Source organism: Pipistrellus hanaki (genome assembly GCF_964339955.1).
Source record: "Pipistrellus hanaki genome assembly, chromosome: 11".
Classification (NCBI taxonomy): Eukaryota; Metazoa; Chordata; class Mammalia; order Chiroptera; family Vespertilionidae; genus Pipistrellus; species Pipistrellus hanaki.
In genome coordinates this window covers 21,655,084-21,676,272 of record NC_140513.1, presented here as the reverse complement: position 1 = coordinate 21,676,272, position 21,189 = coordinate 21,655,084, and the positions used below count along the sequence as shown (strand labels likewise).

Sequence of the window (21,189 nt, the reverse complement as noted above, 5' to 3'; positions counted from 1 at the left end):
GTTTGGAAAGTGATACAGCTGTGTTTGTGTTATGGGAACGCTTCTGTTGTTGCCGTCATTAAAAATACCATTTGTAGGGATACTTGTTTTAAGACTAGCTGTATTATTTTTGAAAAGAATGACCATGTCCGTCCATCTAGAGCTCTTGTCCCGAAGAGTGGGGCCTGCTAGTCTCTCCAGGGAGACCTCATTTCAGCCCACACTTCAGAGGCAGTTTAGCCAAGAAAAGGCCACCCACCCCATCCTGGGATAGTTTGCATTCCTTTATGCTAATTTTGACTTTTAAAAAATCTTCCGTTTCTTGAAGATTTTGGCAAACAAAGTATTTGTGAGGATAAACACCATGTAAAACTTAACAGTGAAACAATTTATTTGTGGGTCGGATTTAGCCCCTTAGCTGTTAGATGGAATCTGTTGATCTACAGTAGCTTTATGGCTAGTGTCCTTTCAATGCTATGATGTTTCATTTGAAAAGGGCCTCTTCTTTTCAAGTCATGCAAAACAGGTAGAACAAGGTAGCCAGAATAACCACCTACTCTACATGCTAACGGAGAGGATCAAAAGTGTAAGTGAAGAATGGAGTTTGTAATTAAAAAGAAAATTCCTCGAAGGTTTTTCCTTGAGAATTCTTCTAATGCATGATAAACTTAGAGGATAAACCAACTGCTCTGGGTCCATGTTTTTTTCTGTGTTTCAAAAGAGGTGTCTAGTGGTTTGGGGATTGCAACATATGGTAGAGAGCAGACACAGGCGGTTAATACAGGATTCATGAGGACATATTGTTACTGATCTTTATAGACTCAAAGGATGCTGGTTGCTGTTAGCAGTTTAATCTAAATACTGTCACTATTTTTTAAGATGTGATGAAGGCGGAAGATGATTTAAGACCGCCTTGCCAGTGTGTGTGTGTGTGTGTGTGTGTGTGTGTGTATGCATACCAAAGAGGTGGGACCTCCCTGACAAGCTATTCACCTCTTTTCCGAAAACTGAGTCTTGATTTAAGTTCAGTAATACGACGATCAGAAATAATTTGAGGCAGTAAATACAGGCACCACCAAATGGGCAGACAACGCAGTGAGTGGGAAAAGCTCTTTGTTTGGGGTCAGAAAGGCTGGTTCAAGTCCTTGCTTTGCCACTAACCAGCTGGGAGACCTTGGAGAAGATTCTAGATCTCTCTACAGCATCATCTGTAAAATTGAGAGATGGTACTCACCTCACAGTGTTGCTCTGAGGATTAAATGATACAACAAATGTAACTATCTTGGACAATGGTTCAGTGAATGGTAACTACTTATCCTCCACCTCCTTCCCACACACACAAAAAAAAAATTGTACAGATTTTTGTTGGCAACCAGCAACAGGGAGGAAAGTCAAAGCATTCTAACTTGGAAGTATATACGGTCTTCCTTCCCCAAAAGCCATATAAAGCCAGGTCTTTCCAGTTGCTGAAACTCGAAACAGCCTCTCAGTTCAAGGTTAATGCCACACAGCCTAGGGCAGTGGTCGGCAAATTGCGGCTCACGAGCCACATGCGGCTCTTTGGCCCCTTGAGTTTTCAGCCAAGGCCAGCTTAGGAGTACCCTAACTACGTTAATAACAATGCACCTACCTATATAGTTTAAGCTTAAAAAATTTGACTCTCAAAAGAAATTTCAGCTGCTGTACTGTGGATATTTGGCTCTTTTGACTATTGAGTTTGCCGACCACTGGCCTTGGGTAACTATAGTAAGTAGATTGATCAAGCTATTGGCTTAATTCCAGCCACTCTAGAGCTGAAATACTTTTCCTCATCCTGTTAACTGTTAAAATGCAACCCACATGTTTCAAACCCTTGGTCATGATTTAAAAATTGCTGTATTTTATGGTGCACATTGCAGAGTATATAAATAATGTCTTGTTTAGAGGTTATCCTGGCTAGCATTACATATGCTCAGGGATTTCCAGATGCATCATTAGGGGGCTGCAGCCTGAGAAAGGGAAAGATGGTTTCTGTTGCCCACAGAGTTGATTAAAAGGTACCCAGGCAAGAGAAATATATGCGTCCCTGTTGCTACAATGGGACAACTAAAAACCTGTCAAAGACACTTAATCACCACAAGGAAATGAAAACTGTTCACCGGACACTGGATGTGTACAAATATTTCCTACAGATAAATCCATGAGCCCTGGCTGGGAAGCTCAGTTGGTTAGATTATTATCTGATAAGCCAAGGTTGCTTGTTCGATCCCCAGTCAGAGCACATACAAAAATCAACCAATGGACCTGGTTGGTGTTGCTCAGTAGTTAGAGTCTTGGCCCTTAAGGGTCTTGGGTTTGATTTCCAGTCAAGGGTATGTACCTGGGTTGCAAGTTCAAACCCCAGTTTGGTCAGGGCGCGTGAAGGAGGCAACCAATAGATGTGTGTCTCTCACATTGATGTCTCTCTCTCTCTCTCTCTCTCTCTCTCTCTCTCTCTCTCCCCTCTCTCTCTAATTTTCACGCTCTGTAAAGATCAATGGAAAAAATATCCTTGGGTGAGAATTAACAACAACAAATCGACCAATGAATGCATAAATAAGTGCTACAACAAATTAATCTCTCAAATCAATAAAAGTCAATAAGTGAAAATGAAAAAAACCTGTACAAAAGCAAAGATATATACAAATACATATACGCTGAATGGCCAGATTATTATGATCTCTGAATGCACATTAATCTGGCCACTCAGTATATGTGTGTGTACACACACACACACACACACACACACACACAAACACACACACTAGAGGCCCTGGGTGAGTTCGGCCAGCCTGGCCAAAGGAGGGGACACGGGCAGTTGGCCGGCCTGCCTGCTGGTCGAACTCCTGGTTGAGGGAAAAATTTGCATATTAGCTTTTTATTATATAGGATGTATACTGAGTGGCCAGATTATTATGCATTCAGAGATCATCATAATAATAATCTGGCCACTCAGTGTCTATTTCTTCTTCAAAATATATTTTTATGGACTTCAGAGAGAGGAAGGGAGAGGAAGAGAGAAAGTATGGGCTGTCTCCGGCACGCCCCCTACTAGGCATCGAGCTCACACCCCCAGCAAGTGCCCTTCGGGGAATGGAGCTGGTGACCTCCTCCTGGTGCAGGGAACGACGCTCAATCAACTGAACCACACTGGCTGGGATTTTTTCCATATATATATATTTAACTTTTAAAGTTCATCTCCACTCTTTATAGTTTGGTCTTCGAATCAAAACAAAGACAAAGACATATATATGTAAGAGCCATTTCCTCCTCCTTCCCCACCAGGCTCCTTCAGGTGTTCCCCCCAAATCAAAATGAGAAGAGTTAACGACACTGAGTTGGTTATGAGGTTGGTGTAAAAAAAAAAAAAATGTGGCTTTACAAATTGAGACACTTCCAAGGGAGTCAGAAAGACCGTGGTGGCGGCTGGGCAGTCTTGAGCTGACCTTGAAAGAGATAGAGACCTCAAGGTCACCGCTGGGCGGCGCTCTTCCCCCCGAAAGCTCACACCTGCACCACCAGCTGCTTGTGGACCTCCAGGCTGCTCACGGCGGCGCGGAACTCCTCGTACGAGAGCCTGCCATCGCCGTCCGTGTCCAGGATGATGATGCTCTTGTCCACCACCTGCTGCAGCTCCCAGTCCTTGAGGTTGTTGCCCACCATCATCTTCAGCACCTGGAACAGCTCCCCGTTGGAGATGTAGCCATCCTTGTCCATGTCGTAGATGTTGAAGGCGAAGCGCAGCTTCTGCTCCTCGTCGCTGCGGACGCTGAACTGGGAGGTGCCCGCCACGAACTCCTCGAAGTCCACCTGGCCGTCGCCGTCCGCGTCGAACACCTCGAACACCCGCTTCGCCAGCGGGTTGTGCCACAGCTCGGGCAGCGACAGCAGCTCGTTGGCGCTCAGGGCGCCCGAGGAGTCCACGTCCAGCTTCTTGAACCGCTTGCCCAGCCGCTTGATCTCGTCGTGGTCGAAGTGGCAGCCCATCTCCGCCGGGTAGCTCGCCTCGTTCCCCATCGCGGGCGCCGGGCGGGCCCGCTGGCTGGCAGGGATGCGGGGGGCGCCCGGCTCCTGCGGGGACCGTTATGCCCAGGGAGGCTGGGGGTGGGGGTGGGGGTCTGGGTGGGGTGTCGCCCGGGATTCCACCAACCAGACCAGGAAACAGGCGGCGTTGGGGGCGGGGCGGGGAGGGGCGAGGAGGGGGTGGTGACAGAGAAGGGAGTGGAGGAGAGGAGATGGGAGTGGAGGAGAGGAGATGGGAGTGGAGGAGAGGGGATGGGGGGACACCTTTGGGGTGGAGGAGGGGGTGAGACCAGAGAGGAAGAAGCTGAGAGCCAGGGCTGCCCGCCCCTCTCCCTGCTCTCTGCCCCTAGGTTTCTGAGTAACCCTGTCCTCTGGATATTGTTTCACCTTCTCACCACCCCAGGGCCCCTTCTCCCTTACACAGTAAGCTGTGAGGGGCAGATGCTGCGCAGGGGGGACGAGGTGGGCATGGATAAGGACACACAGCATGTGCCCGTGAGTGTGCCCATGGCAGAGGGAACTGCAGGAGGCTCCTTAGGCTTCCTTATTGACAGGCCACGTGTGAGGACCAGATGAGTCAATACACCACACCGGGATGCTACTCCGTATTCCTCAGTTCTCCCAGAGGGTAAGCCAGGACGGACATCCTTCGGTGCCCTGGTCCCTGGCCTGTTCCAGGCCCCGGGGTCCAGGGTCTTTGTAGCAGACTGCTCACACATCACACACAATATCTCCCGGGGCTCATCGCGCTCCTGGGAATGCACACAGTGCGTGATCTCAGGCCTTTTTCAAGACAGCAGTTCCCAGGACTAGAATCTCCATCACCCTATTTCTTCGCATCCACGTCTCACGCACAGTCCCTGTCTCTGCTGGATGGTGCCCGGGTGGCCGTCCTGCAGGGCACTATATGCCCAGCGCAGCCTTTTGCGTGTGCTGAGAGTGTTGGTGGCTCCTAGGCCATCTCACTCCCCCCCCCTTCGCTTGAACAGATGCGTCCTTTTACTAGGTGAAGATGACTATCACATGCCCTCGCATTCCTTCTTCCTTTAGGAGCACATCAGGTGCTCCCACTGCAGGAACAACACGGGTACTCGGGGGAGCCCCAGGCCACCCAATCAGTGCGAGGGGGGCAAACCTTCCCTGGTTTAAAAAATGCTGGCCTGTTCTCTGTACATCAGTTCAGCTGAAAGATCACCTACAGGTAACCATGCTGAAACTGGCACAAGGCCACAGGGTACCTCACCCCTGGATCCAGCTAGTTTAACAGAAAAGGAGAGTTTTGGAGGCTCAAATATTTCATAACGGAATTATTATCCCACTTGGCTGAATTCACTAGATCCAAAAGAAGCACCACCAGATAGAAAGACCCATTATAAAATAGGATGATCCAGCATCAAATCTTACCTGGACAAGTTGCTTAACCTCAGTTTCCCATCTGTAAAATCCAGCCAGCGATATATTTTGTACACTTGTGTGAGGATGAAAGCCGATGTTAGCCAATATGATACATCATTATCCTCATGGTTATTATTACTAATTGTATTATTATTTACCCTGCTGGTGGAGAAAGAATACTTGGCAAACTGGGCACTTACATGCATGGTATGTCCCTTTCTTTTTCTTTTTAAAAATGTATTTTACTGATTTTTTTACAGAGAGGAAGGGAGAGGGACAGAGAGCCAGAAACATCAATGAGAGAGAAACATCGACCAGCCGCCTCCCACACATACCTTACTGGGATGTGCCCGCAACCAATGTACATGCCCTTGACTGGAATCAAACCCTGGAACACTCAGTCCGCAGACTGATGCTCTATCCATGAGCCAAACCGGTTTCAGCTGTTATGTCCCTTTAATGAACACACCCCACATACCGTTTACAGTGTGCCACTCACAGCTCTAAACAGTTTGCCAGCATTGCCTTTGACTCCCCCAGTCCAGCATTCCTTGAGACTGACTGCAGACTGGCCCATCAATGACCTGAGGAATCCAGTGACCGACTCACTGGCCCATCAGCCACTCGTACGGAGTCCTCACTGCCTTTCTCCAGCGTTAGCACCTCGATGGTCATCATTTAGAAAGGAGTCATCAGCATAGAAGCTTTTAGAAAGTGTATTCCTTTCATAGGGTGTGTTAGTAGGAGGCACCAAGAGGGTGGTGGAGGGAGCACAGGAATTAAACAGACCCCTCCAGGCTCCACTCTGCTTCTGTTAGCTGTGAGCTTTTAACAGGCTCACAGCTAACAGAGGCAGAAAAAAACAGTACTATTTACTTTAAATGTGATGGAGGGTATTTCAAGTCGGGTTGCTGAGTAGGCATAGTTTTCATCTATCAAATGTGATAATAATTGCACTTGCTTTGTTAACTGCATGTGGCTATTGTAAGAGTGAGATGAGGGAGTGCCTACAGAAATGTTATGTAAGAGGAGAAATATTATCTCAAGAGTTAACTAATGTAATGAGGGAACAGACAGTCTTGGGAAGATGGTGCCATTTCATTGAATGTGTGCAACCAGACTTGCCTTACTCCTGCCTCACAGAGGATGTGAAGTGATGTTGGATCTGACATAACAAGGTGAGGCCAAGCTCTATTATTCCCCATTTCATAAACTTTGTATTCATTCAGCATTATTACGGGACTCACTGCCATTCTTTCAATTTTTCTCTGGTGATTAATCTTAGTCATTTCTATGGAAAAAAAGTTTTTGTTACTCTTTCAGTTCAAAACTGCACTGTGGAGGCATCTGGAGTGTTGGGCATTCACTGTAATAACTAAATTAAAAGGTTTGACAGATCGTGGTGGAAGAAATCAGGAGCCTGATGGCCCCTCTATTTCAGCAAGTTATTTTCTTTATCAAGAGTTTTCAGATGAAGAATTATGGGATGGTTACTTGCAAAAGTCGCTGACATTGGAAAATAAGACGGTGAAAATGTAAGTGATGAGACCTGAGGCTCCTAATGGCCGTTCTGGGAGCTGCCCAGGGAACCTGGACCTTTAGCTGGAAGGGAAGCCCTCTCCTTTCTGATATTTTGTGACGTCTCACATCATGGCCACGAGATGGCAATCTTCACACACTTTCATGCTTTGTTTACTTCAAGCCTGGAATCTCGAGCCTGGAGGCAACTACTTAGCACAGGGAATAATCAGGGAGGAGACCTATTTCATGTGATGGATCACCCATAGATTCAGTGTAAGGAAATCTAAAAAAAAAGGAAGACTCTCTTGCAATAGTCCTAATCAGTTTGAGCACTGTTCACACCTTTTAGCTGCCTAGTAAATAAATAACGTTCATAAATGTTCATGAGCTCACTGAATTTAATCAGAGGAAAAGCAAGAACTATTGACAGTATAATTTATGCCCCAAGCATCTCTGGTGTATAAAAGAAGAGACCCTTGTTCCGTGAGATCTGTTTACTTGGTCATTAGCCAAGGTGATGGGGCACTTGCTGGAATTCGTTTTCATTGTATCAGAATTCAAACTTACTAACCAGGGAGCAACAAAGGAGCCGCCCTAGCCTTGTGATGATATGGGGTGAGGGGAAAACACAATGAGAATCTTCGAATTGTCCTTCTGTCTCCAGTCTGCCTACCCCAGGAACCCGACTTGAAATACCCTCCATCACATTTAAAGTAAACAGTACTGTTTTTTCTTTCAATATTTAAACTGTAAATGGCTTGTATAAGCCATCTTCTTGTTTTCTAGCTCAAACCTCAAAGCTTAGTTGGAAGAAAGGAATAACATGATATTATAAAAGCTGGTTAATCAACACATGACTGGATAAAGAAGATGTGGAACATATATACAATGGAATACCCCTCAGCCATAAGAAAAGATGAAATACTACCACTTGCAACAACATGGATGGATCCTGAGAATATAATAAGTGAAATAAGTCAGAAATAAAAGCTAAGAACCATGATTTCACTCATATGTGGGGTATGAAACTGAAAGCAACAAATAAACAAGAAAAACAAACAACAACAAATAGACACATATAACAACAATGTGGTGGTTACCAAAGGGGGTCAAATATATGGTGATGGAAGATTTGACTCCAGGTGGTGAGCACAATGCAATATACAAGTGATGTACTATAGAACTGTACACTTGAAACCCACATAATATAATCAACCAATGACACCCCCCAGCCAATCAGGAGTGAGCATGCAAATTAACCCAATGAAGATGGAAGGTTAATTTGCATACACAGACTCGGAATGGTTGGGTGGGGTAGGATCCCTGCTATTAGGGGGAAAGGGGGGTACACAAGGAGCTACAGGAGCAGTGCTTCAGCAGGAAAGAAGATTAAACGTTCTGGCTTGAGCAAACAAGTGACCCTGAGAGGGTGCGGTGAGGATTGAGAGCAGACAGACAAGAGAAGAAGGCTGGGTCTCAGTGGGATGCTGTCCTCTCTGATGGAGAGCTGTCACCAGCACCACAGACTACAAGCCATGTCTTTATTTTATAGCCAGATGCCATGAGGTAAAGTAAGAGTGTGGTCAAGATGATTACAACATTCTCGTGGGTTTCAGGCCTACTCAATTACATGCACCTGAACTCTATCAAGCCCACATCACTCAGGCACATGGGGCCACGTGTTCAAACCATAGGTTCAAGTTTATAACTACAACTGTTGGCTATAACTGTGCCGGGAGGGCTCTGCTCTCCAAGCTGGGACTTGCACGTGGCCATGAGAGGACTGTGCCCTCTCGTTAGTCCGAGACTTGAACCTGTCCAAACACTGTAGCCGCTCTCCACATTTACCAAATGTGTTTTTCTTCTATGTGCACAGCTCTATACTCAGGGAAGAAGAAGGAAACATTTGTTATTCTAAGTATACTCCACAAACTAGCTCATTAAATATATTTCACTATAAGTAGACTCTATTAATAACAGTGTTGGGGTTAGGCTGTGAAGTTTTAGAAGCTGCATGGCTTGCAAAAACACACAATGATGGAGACAGGAGTCAAACCCTAGTGTGTCCACTTCCAGAGCAGAAATTTTTGCATTTATCCCAGACTATCTCAAATAGCAGTGATTGTTGGGGAGGTAAGAGGGGGCTCCAAGGCAGAACAAGGAAAAGTGAAAGGCCTATCATGTACTTCTGGTTCTAGCTGTGGCTGCATAACAGCTGAGCTGGGGAAGGGGACCAACTAGAACTTTCGAATCCCCAAGGAGGGCACCAGTAAGGGGGCGTGCAGTCCTATCCACCTGGAGCGTGACATCTCTGGAGGGTGGGGCCTAATGGCACTGCATATCACTTTATTCTTCAGTGTCTGGCTCACGCTCTAGCTGGAGGGTTCTCCCCGCTATATACTACACCTCCTCCAGGTAGCCTTCGCTGATTCCTTCTTGCTCTTCCATGAGTGAGTCCTGGGCTTGCCTGTGTCACACTTCTCTAGGTTGTAGCTTCTTCTACTGCTGCCCGCTGTGGTGGTGTGGTGGAGGGGGTTTGCCTACAGATCTATCTCTTCCTGCGTGTGAGCCCTGTGTGCATCTCTCTATTGGCTGCATCTGGTGTACAGAGGGCACACAGGGGGTCAGTGTTTCCTCATGGCCGGTAGGATGGATGTGTTCTGGGAGCAAAGTATAAGAAGATGAGGCTTTTCTGAGACTGGTTTCCCTTTCTTCGGTACAATTCCACTCCACATCCTAAAAGCACACGTGAGCAGCTTTGTGCTTCTTCAGGTTTCCAGAAAGCACTACCTGGATAGGTTCCATGTGACCCCCTGCTTGGCTTAAATATTACACTTAATTACATAGGTTATTCCGAGGGAAGCACTCAGCTGTCAAGGTGGCTCTCGGCATACACGGGTTTTCAATTTAGAGCAATCTACAGTCATTAACTTTCCTCGCCTCTCCCTACGTTTCAGTGGGTTGAATAGCAGTGACATTTTAAATTGAAAAAGAAAGGGATAGGGACAGGGAGCTACTGAGATGTGACCTAGTTGTCAAGAGCAGAAAAGACTGCAGTTACAACCCACCCCTCGCTCACCCCCGTAATGTTCCCTTTGGGTTTGAAAAAATAAGCTGGGCAGAAAATGGACCAACATTGAAGCTTCTCGATGTGGCTGTGTGTTTTCTCTGGCTTTCAATGTATAGTTGACTGACCCTTCCTCCCCCGCTGCCGCTCAAATCAACAGAGGGAAGAATGGATCTGCCATGAGAAAACTCTGTTTTCTCAGGGAACAATATTTACAGGTTTCAAATATGCATCTAAATTAAGGTGGCCAGACGTCTGGCCACCTTAATTTAGATGCACATTTTGGTGGTCTGGGGCCATGGTCAGGGATGGAGGCCAGGAAGTTCACTGTCCCCTGTGTCCCAGGCAGGTCAGGGCTCCTGGAAAATGAACCCCCTTGAGACCCACGGCATTCTCTAAACTGGACCGCTGCATGCTCAGTCTTAAGATGAAGAAGTGAGCTTAGGAGAGCTTAAGTGACTTGCCCAAGGTCACTCAGTGGGTCATGGTAGGGTGAGGATGGATATATAAACCACCCACTCAGCACTACTACATGTCTGGCACTTTTATGCACATTATCTCTATTCCTTACGCTGTTTCAGAAACCTCAAATATTCTACCTACAGTTTGCAGAAGAGGAAACTCAGAGAGGTTAGGTTAGGTTTTGAAAAATATATATATTTTATTGATTTTTTTTACAGAGAGGAATGGAAAGGGAGAGAGAGCGTTAGAAACATTGATGAGAGAGAAACATCAATCAGCTGCCTCCTGCACACCTCCTACTGAGGATGTGCCCGAAACAAAGGTACATGCCCTTGACCGGAATCAAACCTGGGACCCCTCAGCCCACAGGCTGACACTCTATCCACTGAGCCAAACCAGTTAGGATGAGGTTAGGTAATTTTTGTTCATGGTGTTTTCATGCCCCTTTTTGACATGGATATTTTGACACCATGGCTATGTTTACATTTGTTCCTCTACAGGGGTCTTCAAACTACGGCCCGCGGGCCACATGCAGCCCCCAGGGGAGTCTGATCTTGCCCGCCAGGATTTTTGGGCAGTGAGCGCAGCCAAGGTGTTATAGTAGGGATTAGTAGTTCATATAGTCCGGCCCTCCAGCTCTCTGAGGGACCGTGATCTGGCCCCCACTTTAAAAAGTTTGAGGACCCCTGCTCTACAGGCTCCTAAAAACACACGATTTAAACTTAGGCTTTCAAAAATTACTTAACAGTGTCCTTAACGGACATCTTCATCCCTGCCCTGTGGCCCCATCCCTTACTGCAAGTTCAGGATTGGGAAGGTCAAGGATGGGAAGGGTGAAGAGTGCATTAAAGGTCAGGTTGTGGTTGGAAGCTAGAAACAGGGTGAGGTCAAGGAGGAAGTAAGTTCAGGGATGGGGTGAGGGTCAAGTTGAAGGTGAGGTCAAGGATGGAATGGGGCAAAGTTTCCTATTGTGCACTTGCCTTGATCATCATGAACACTGAAAAGTGTGATGATCTCCTTTTCAATTGTTTCAAACTTCTCTTCTCCCTTTTCCTACCCCAAGTGATCGAACTCCCTGGATTCCAAGGACACAGCTCTTTTCACCACAACCTTTGACCTCTTGCTTATCACTCAATAACAACATGAAATCTCTGGATTCAGAGACAGAAAACCCTGTAACAACCCAGCAAGATAGGAATTAAACTGGGGCTTGGAGGGGCTAAGTCAATGTCCCAGTGATATAGAAAGCTGCCTGGCCCTTTGTCATGGAAGAGCCAGGGCGGTCTGACTCCTAAGACCAGGGTCCTTCAGTGGGCCTGGTCATACTTCTTTCTCCTTCCCGCACAAGGCCTGGCCTCTGCCTGCCGGGGCACCTCTGCCTGCAGGTGAACTTCTGTCTGCAGGTGCAGGAGCTGCATTCTCAGATGGTCAGGCTGCAGCCCTTTCTCCTAACTGGCCCAGCCCCACCTCCAACTGCCACGAGGGGGTTATGTATGGACATTCCTTTGGTTACTCTCCCGACCCCCCACCCCACCCCCATCCACTCTTCACCTTTTCCCATCCTGCTCTGCACCCTGGGAAAGTCTCCTATGGACCCCACAGATGGCTGCCTTGATCTAAGGCAGTGGCAGGAGATGGGAACACGGAGGAGACTGATGTCAGGCATTTACTCCCTGGCCCTCGGCCCGGGCACTGGGGTTTTCCCTAACCAGAGGCACCAGCTCCGGTAGAAAGCCCCTGCTCCCCACTGGGTTCTAGGAATGGTGTGCCCCCTTGTCTCCACTTGAGCCTGTATGTGGTGATGGCTCCTTCACCTTACCTGTCTGGGAGACTGCACTCTTTCGGATGGTTTCCTTAAACTGATTCTTTGCAAATCTTTTCTGGAAAACTCTACTCAAACTGTTTGAGTGTGATACCTATTTTGTGCCAAGATCACCATTCCCTCATCCCTTTTTATGATTCCCAGTTGGCTAAAAGATACATTATTCAGCCCATTATTTACAGTAGACTTTAGAAAAGAGGTATCATCATATATCTTAATAATTCCTTGAAGAATCTGGGGAGTTGGCTAAATTGTGATCTGCTGTTTTCCCTTTCCTGATTTGCAAATAACGGATCTTACAAAACTTTCCCTGGAGCTCTTAAATTCACTCAGTGACTTGGAAAAAAAATTAAAAAAAATATTTTTTTCCCTGAGTCAAAGGAAATGAAGGCAATGTAAAGCCTGCCGTATGCTTTCCCCGTGGAATTGGACTATGATGAGTCTACTGTGGGCAGAGGCACAGCTGTGCAGGGAGGATCATGAGGAAACATCTAAGGGCAATTTAAAATTCTTCTCTGAAAATTGCCAGAGTCTGGCCTGCAGAATTGGACTTGCAATTTCCTAGGTGACTCTGGGGAGGAGATAAAGCCCTGGAATTTGGAAAAAATGAGTTTTTCCTCCAGAGAAACTGCCGCTAGACAGTTCTGGGGTTGCTGAGAAATGAGAGGTGAATAGATCAAGGTTCTCACAAGGGACCACGTATTAATGTCCGACTGCCAAAGGTGTCTCTCATGTCTCAATAGTATTACTAGGTGACCATATAATTCCTTAGCTGAACTAGGATACTGTTTTTGGAGTGAAAGGGTGTTAATTACTCCGTGGCAATAGACATAGGCTTGGACTGTACCTGGTAATTGGAAGGTAAGGTCAGAAATTAACAGCTTGGCTGGTGTGGCTCAATGGTTGAGTGTCAACTATAACTGGGAGGTCATGGTTTGATGCCATGGTTCGATGCACATGCCCGAGTTGCAGGATCAGTCCCAGTGTGGGGTGCACAGGAGGCAACCAATCAGTGATTCTCTCTCATCATTAATGTTCCTATTAATGTTCTTATCTCTCTTTCTCCCTCTCCCTTCTTCTCTGAAATCAATAATAATAATAATAATAATAATAATAATAATAATAATAACATCTTCCTCAAGAGCGCCTGTTAGGTGTGATACCCTCCAGAATATACCGGCTTGTGGTGCCCTGTACCCTTCATCCCTCCCCTCACCTCCAGGGGAAGGAGGTGGGTCAGGCTCATTTAATGACTATTTTATTTATTCTGCACAAGAGCCACTGAAGAGTTGAAGAAGCTGAGACTGAGGTGGGTTAGGGACTTGCCCAGCTAAGTTGTTGGTAGAGGCAGGTCTCAAATATGTCTTGTCTGATTTTAAAATAAGTCCTGGTTCCTTACACTAACACAGCCCAGCAGTGCATGATATTTGAGGTTAAAGGAATGGCAAACAAAGCATTGCCAGGCGTGCTTCTGTCTTCTGACCTTTTCGGGGAGAAAGCTTAAAAAAAAAAAGATAGCAAACAGGTGGAGACCCGTGGAAGTTCAATCCATGAGCTGAAGATTGGCTTTATTTCATTCCACTCCATCTTTAGGTTCGGTGACATCCTGAAATTCTGTCTTGGGTTGTTCCAGACAAATGTGCCAGTCAGTGCACAAGGATATGTATTGTTGTTTAAATGCACACAGGTAGCGTCACTGTACACTGAACTAATGCTAAGCTTAGAGCACTAGTTAAGTATACGATTTTACCTATATGTTCCCAAAAATTCTAGTTTAGCACTTCTTAGTTGGGATTCAGGAATCTGTATTTTAACAACTCCACCAGGTGATTCTCATCATGAGAGAAGTTTGGGAAACACTGGCCTAGGGCACTGGTCGGCAAACTCATTAGTCAACAGAGCCCACCTGCTCCCACCCTCAAGCACAGGCCCTCATTCCTCAATAGACTGTGTCCATTGGTTATGCTTATATGCATGCATTCAAGTCCTTTGATTGATCTCTTAGGGGCCCCCCTCACTTCCTTCTGAGATTGGACAGTCTGTTCAAATTGCAGCTGGCTTAAGTGGGGGTTGGGGTAGGGAGGGAGAGCAGATTTTGGTGGATGACCTGCTGCTCTCCCATACTGCCAGCATTATTGGAATAAACACTCATATATGATTCAACCCTGTCTCTGCTTAATTAGCTCAAGTAGTGATAGGCAGCCCAGACCCATTGATTGTCCGTTTACATAACTGGTTTATTTGCGTTCTTGATGAATTAACTCAGCTGATCAGTGTAAACCCACAAGTATTTCTTTTCTGGAAAGCCATGCAAACCTCTTCCAATAAAGGCAAGAATACCTGCCTTCTGGATTTGTAGTGAGAACCAATGAGTCAATATTGCTGGTTTCTATTATGTACAGTTTCCATTATGTGGTGAGGAACAGGACATAATTTCCCATTTTCCCCTTTGCTTCCTTTAAATCTTTGCTCACAACTTCTATGAAGCATCAGTACAATAATTAGCCAGGGAAATTTTTTTTGTTTGCATTTTGCAAACATTGCCAATTCTGTTATGAAAAAAAGAATTATTTTAGAATTTAGTACTAAAAACAGACTAACTTCCATCTCTTTTTCTCTTTAAACAGCTTTATAACCCATCTTATATTCTTTCTTTTTTTTTTTTTGTCATGGCTGTCCAAAACAATAGAGGTAAACTTAATTGTCAAGGGCATTGACTAGTATGTCTCAGTTTCTAGTTGTAGTTATTCACTGTTCTTTTAGGGGTTTTTGATTTCTGAGTTAGGAAAAGACATTTCTGTTATTTAAGTAAAATCAATATCTATCATCTATCTATCTATCTATCTATCTATCTATCTATCTATCTATCTAGTTACCTATCTATCATCTACCAGTATTAGGTTCCTAAAGCTGCTATAACAAATCACCACAAACTGGGTGACTTAAAACAAAACTTTTTTCCTCTTACATTTCAGAAAGTCAAGTCCGAAATGAAGATATCAGCAGAGTTGGTTCTTTCTGAAGACTCTGAGGCAGAATTAGCTCCTGGTGGTTGCAGCCAAGCCATCGCCCCCCTTGGCTTATGGCTGCATCACTCCACCTCATCTGACATCACATGCGCTTCTTCCCTGTATGTCTCTACACATGGCCTTGTAAGGACACCATCACGGGGTCTAGGGGCCACCCAATTCAGTACTGCCTCATCTTAACCTATATGATAAAGAGCTATAATAATATGCTAATTAAACCTGATGGTGGACTGACCTTCTGGAACGATCTTCTGGAACGACCAGTGGGGGTGGGGTGGGGGGGGGCGTGGGGCTGGGAGGCAGCCAGGGCCATGAGAGCCAAGCTCCTTGCACTGGGCCTTTAGTCTTAAATAATTATCTCCAGAAAAAACAAAACAAAACCCTCTATTTCCAAATGAGGTCACATTCTGAAGACATTAACTTTGGGGGGACATTATTCAGCATCCTAGACTACCAATATCACACTTGCTTTATGTTCTGAACTTCTGCTTCCCAACTTCTTCTCATATATAGTGTTTGGTTTCTCTGCTTCATTTATTCCACAATTACTGAGTGCCTTCTATGAAGCAGGCGTTGAGAACACAACAGTAAACAACATGTTTGCCCCCAGAGGTCCTATAATCTAATGAAGGAGAAATACACTAATATAATAACCTGATTAAATATATGTTAATGAATAATAAAATTTAAATGATGCCGAGGGCTATGAAATAATGTGAGATATAAGATATGATTCGGATGGAATCAGGAACTATGGCAGGCTCTGAAGAAGGGAGATTTCAGCTGAGAGTTTATAATGAGAAGGCATTAGCTGGGTAAGTGTCAGGGGGAAGAGTATTTAAGGAGGAGGAAGCAACAGCCTGTGCAGAGACCCGAAGGCAGGGAAGCCACTGGGGTATCTCTGCCTAAAACGACTACTGTGCTGGGGCTGTAATGATCCAAGAGAAAGAGGCATGCTATGAGGCTGAAGAATGAGGCAGGGTCATATCCCACAGGGCACTGCAGGCCGCGCTCAGTGCTTTACATGGCTCCCTAATTAACACGAGGCCACTGCAGGCTTCTAAGCAGAACAGTGATCGTCCATGTGGAGAACTAATTGAAGAAAGGCAGGAGTGAAAACAGAGAGACCAATGGGGAGACTTTTACAGTGGTCCAGGTGAGGGACAATGGCTTGGAGACTAAAGTGATGACCGTGGAAATTGGCATATTTGGGACATATTTTATAGAAACAAAAGATGTGGCTTATTGATGGGTATAGAAGGGGAGACGTGGGGGGCATTAAGGACACCTGCCAGTTTATGGAAACAGTAACAGGACGGACAGAGGTACCATGGCCAAGATGTGAAGCATGGAAGGATGAGCACATTGAGGCAGGAAGATCAAGGATTCAGCTGTTGACAAGTTAAATATGAGATGCCTACAGGATAGTCGAGTGGACATGTTAACTAGGAAATCAGATACACGGATGCAAGCGACTTGAAGCCATTATCGTTGGCTTTAGATTTTTTTCTTCTTCTTTTAAATGTCAGGCTGACCTTGTGCTGGTTTATTCGGCTTCCCTTTTAAATGCCTGAGCTGAGCTCACAGGCGCTCTTGTTTCACCTTTTAGTTTCCTATCTTAATCATCCAATTTCTGGCTCCCTTTGCAGGTTTCTTTATAATTACATCGTAAAGGCAGAGCATTGCCATGAAAGAAGCAGGTTCTGATGATCCGTATGCCTTGGGCAAATCACTTAAGATCTCTGGGTATTCGTTTCACATCTATAAAAGGGAACTGGTTGTTCTCAGTTTGAAAAACACACACACACACACACACACACACACACACACACACACACACACACCCTATTCTTCAAGGTAAAGCTAGACAAAGTGTTAATGTTATCCGCAGTGGTCCCTTACCTCAGTGACAGCAAAACTCCTCTTGCCACAGGGGACCACCTTGTACCACTTGTCGTGCAGCACATCCATAAACCCGTGGGACTTGTATTGACTGATCAGCTCAGATATGTTGGAAGTCAGCGGAGAGTTGGGGGGCAGCCCGATGCCATATCCTAGGAGAAAAGATAGTCTCAGATGAGATTTTCACCTAAGAGGCCCCTAAGAGGTTGCCGATGTGGCCATTAGGCCTGGTAACAAGGGTAAGGCGAACCATCACCATCTTGCCTTCCAGGGACTCAAAGGTATCTGAGGTATGGTTACCTTCGATCTGCTGCCCCTCGCAGTAGATGAGTCTGGAAAGGAAAGGAATGGGCTGTGCAAAGTATACAGGTGGTGCATTGTTCCCCAAGGCCTCTGCGCTTCCTTTCAAGATATTCTTAGAAGCCACCATTGAGGTCTTTATCAGGGCTAGGGTTCCCTATCTGCCTCTGCTAGAGCCCTTTCTCTAGACCAGGGGTGGGGGGCATCCATCCTGCAGGCTGTAGAAGGCCTGCAAAATCATTTGGCGTGGCCCTACCGAGGCATTAGGGGTGAGTTAATTGTTTGACCGAATATAGCAGGCTAATTTTCAAGTTGTTAATTTTGTATGGACGCGGAAGGATGTTATAAATATCCAAATGGCCTTGGGCAGAAAAAAGGTTCCCCATCCCTGCTCTAGACCTGAAGTACACAAAAGTGGGTTGTAATTATAATCTTTGGCTTATGACATAGTCTCATCATTGGTCATGCACGGCGCTCTGTTACTTTTATTTTGTTTATTTTTAAACAGTAAGACCCTAAAACATACGCGATAGCATAACTAAAATAACAAAAACAACTTATAATTAACTCCAATGATTAAAAAAAAATGAGTCTGGTAATACCAAGTGTGGGAGAAGACAGATCAAAAAGATCACTTACACATTATTCGTGGTCATGCAAATTGATATGACCCCTTTGGAAAACAGTTTGATGTTTCAAATACTCATTCAATTTTGTGTAGGTGGACAATTATATACTCTAAGACCAGCAGTTTCAAGTACATTCTCAAAGAAGTCTTCCACAAGCACACCAGGAGATATGCTATGAGAGCTACTGTTCATAACAGCAAAAACTGCAAACAACTCAAAGGTGCTTTGGCAAGAGAATGGTTAATAAATTGTGGAGTATTTACACAATTGGAATATTATAGTATAGTGTGAAACATATTAATTAGAACAACATGCAATAATATGGATGACTCTTAGCAATAAGATATGGACTGAGCCTGGCCACAGCAGCTCAGTGGTTGAGCATCAACCTATGAACTAGGAGATCATGGTTCCATTCCCAGTAGGGGCATATGCTCTGGTTGCAGGCTTGATTCCCAAGTATGCCAGAGGCAGCTGATCAATGGTTCTGTCTCATCATTGATGTTTCTATCTCTCTCTCTCTCTGGCTCCTCTGGCTCCCTTTGCAAAATTGATAAAGATATATTAAAAAAAAGAAAAGAAAAAAGATTTGGAGTGAAAAGGTCAGTTCCGGAAAATTACAGCATGAATCCACTGTGTACATTTAGAAAGATTCAAAACAAAACAATCCACTTTTAGGAATTCCTATATATGTGGTTAAAGTATGTTTACAAAAAGTCAAGGAAATGATAAACCAAAAATCCAGGATAGTAGTTACTGAAGGCAAGGGAGTCAGGGAAAAGGATGCAGGAGGAACACAGGTTGAGGGAATTTGGTGTCAGCTTGGTTAAGCAGCTTGGACCCTATATCCTCACTCTGTGTGCCTTTATTTGCTTTCCAAACTCTTACTGCACTGTGAATCTCTTTGATGAGCCTGTGGAAGAGCTAATTACCTGCATTTTATCTTGAGCTATTGAATAGCAGAATTTTTTTTTTATTATTATTAAAAAAGACATTTTGCCCTCAAGATAATTAAGGAAGATAAACTAAAAATATAGTTACTTTCTTTTTCACAGATAAAAGCTAAAAGGCTGTCACGAGTCCAAAGATATTTACTAGTGACAAATACCTGCCAAAATTATTGTATCTTAACAATTTACTTCCAAGTAGATTAGTTTTTGTTCCTATTTTTATAGCAGATACATAAATTACACAAATCCTTTTTTTAAAAAAGGATGGGGTCTGAGATGTGAACATAACCAATAAAAGACAAGACATAACTAATGCAGAGAAGACTCCTGAGTTTTGAAGAGCTGTATGTTTTCTTTTCCCTGGTAATTTTGTTTGTTCCTTAACAATGGCAAGTCAAGGAAATGTTGACAATGTCAAGAACATGATTAGAATTTTTCATACACAAAGCTATTTTGAGGGCCTGTTTTGTGCTTGGTTTTGGTTAGAAAGGCGAGACTGAGAATAAAAGGCTTCACATGAGCAGCCTGTTCTGCAGATGTTATCATAAAATAATATATTTTTCTGGGTGTGTGATGAGTAATTGTAAGGATGTAGCAGTTTTCTTTAGAAACATTTCTTATAACGAATGCTATTGACAGTTCCGCTGCACATACATTCACTCAATACTTATTTACATGCCAGGCACAATCCTAGGACGTGCATAATAATATTCACTGACCTACTGACTCACTCATACATTCAATGGACAAATACACTGAGTGAACAGGCACTGGGTTGAGTGGTCCGGATTTAGCAGTGAGCGAGGCAGATATGGCCCCTGAAGTTGCGGTGTATCCACTCTATTAGGGAGACAGATATTAAACAATGACTGCACAATGATTATTTTATTACATCTATTATATAAAAAGACTGTGGTTATCAAGCCGTCACACAGTAATGACTGATCAGTAGGAGGCTGCATGCGCAGCAGGTGCATGCAGGTGGGAGGGGACTTGAATCTGGAGGACTTGACCAGAGGTGCTGGTGGCTTTCTGGGTCCCCCCTCCCATGGCAGCAGCAGCTGCAGGACTCTTTTAGGGTCCTGTGAGCCGCAGGACTCTGGGTCCTGGGTCTCGTGTAATTTCGCGTGCTGGGCCCCTAGTATGAGGATGAAGAACTGAGGCATATACAAACATATAGTAGGAGGAATTGAAACTCTCTGGTGGAAGCGGGTTAATGGTCAGGATAATTAGGCCCGGTTTGCTGAATATTATTGTATTTTCTCACAACATATTACAAACTATTATATCATAAAAATATTGTAAAAATACAATAATAGTCAGCCCCTGTGGCAATAGTTTTCAACAACAACAAATGCTCGTAGTATTTATCGAGGGCTTACTATATACCAAGTCCTGCTCTATAATAAACCTTACCTGTTTTGCAGATCATGCACCTGACTAAGACTGTGTACTAAAGTGTAGCATACAGTTCAGTGAAATCACTCTGGGATTATAATTATAAAAACTAGAACATACTGACACCTACGGTACTGTGTGCCAGACACCGTTCCGCACTCTGTGTCTAATTCCTTTATGAACCCAAGCAGAATATGTATTCCTCACATATTGAAGGCTGAATAAGTAAACTGTTCAAGGTCACACAGCTCATAGTTGGCAAAGCTAACTATGACAGTAGGTCTATTTGAGTCTAAAGCCAGTGCTCTGTCCACTTTACCTAGCATAGCATGCGACCAAGTGAAGGGAATGCTGGGCTATTTCCTCCCCTTCCATGTAGGCCATAGCACCACAATCATGCTGGACTAGGCAGCAGTTCAGTACAAAACCACAGTCATCTAAACTGGCGGTTTGTTTTCAACAGCAGACACGAATACATATCATTGATGGGCATATTTTGTCCATGTAAATGTGAGCTATACATTGGAAATGCACTAGCAAGGATGCTCCCTGCCTCTATTATTCCTCCTACAAATCCTCTTAAATTACTCAGCCCAGCTTAGTGTAGCAATGGCAGAATAGCTTTCGTATTTCACTTGATAAGCGTTTGTTGCACACCTACGCATCTATTTATTAATCCCACAAACATGTAGTC

General features: G+C 44.6%; 2 protein-coding genes across 4 annotated transcripts in view; both read right to left on the bottom strand.

Annotated features, from left to right (window-relative positions):
* The window catches only part of GRIN3A (glutamate ionotropic receptor NMDA type subunit 3A), a 139,121-nt gene that overhangs the window by 16,938 nt on the left and 100,994 nt on the right, over nucleotides 1–21,189 (bottom strand). For 2 of the 3 annotated variants that reach the window (XR_014796419.1, XM_084899740.1), the window contains exon 6: nucleotides 17,219–17,370. Coding sequence is in view for 2 of the 3 variants with exons in the window: in XM_084899740.1 (XP_084755866.1) it covers nucleotides 17,219–17,370 (152 nt within the window). In the remaining variant the exon portion in view is untranslated. Of the gene's footprint in view, nucleotides 1–9,428; nucleotides 9,535–17,218; nucleotides 17,371–21,189 lie in introns of those variants that run through there. The other variant, XM_084899741.1, reaches the window with a different exon arrangement.
* PPP3R2 (protein phosphatase 3 regulatory subunit B, beta) lies at nucleotides 3,502–4,014 on the bottom strand (the record flags this gene model as incomplete). The annotated part of the gene is made up of 1 exon (XM_084899984.1): nucleotides 3,502–4,014. The coding sequence occupies one exon, from the start codon at nucleotides 4,012–4,014 to the stop codon at nucleotides 3,502–3,504; it is 513 nt and encodes a 170-aa protein (XP_084756110.1).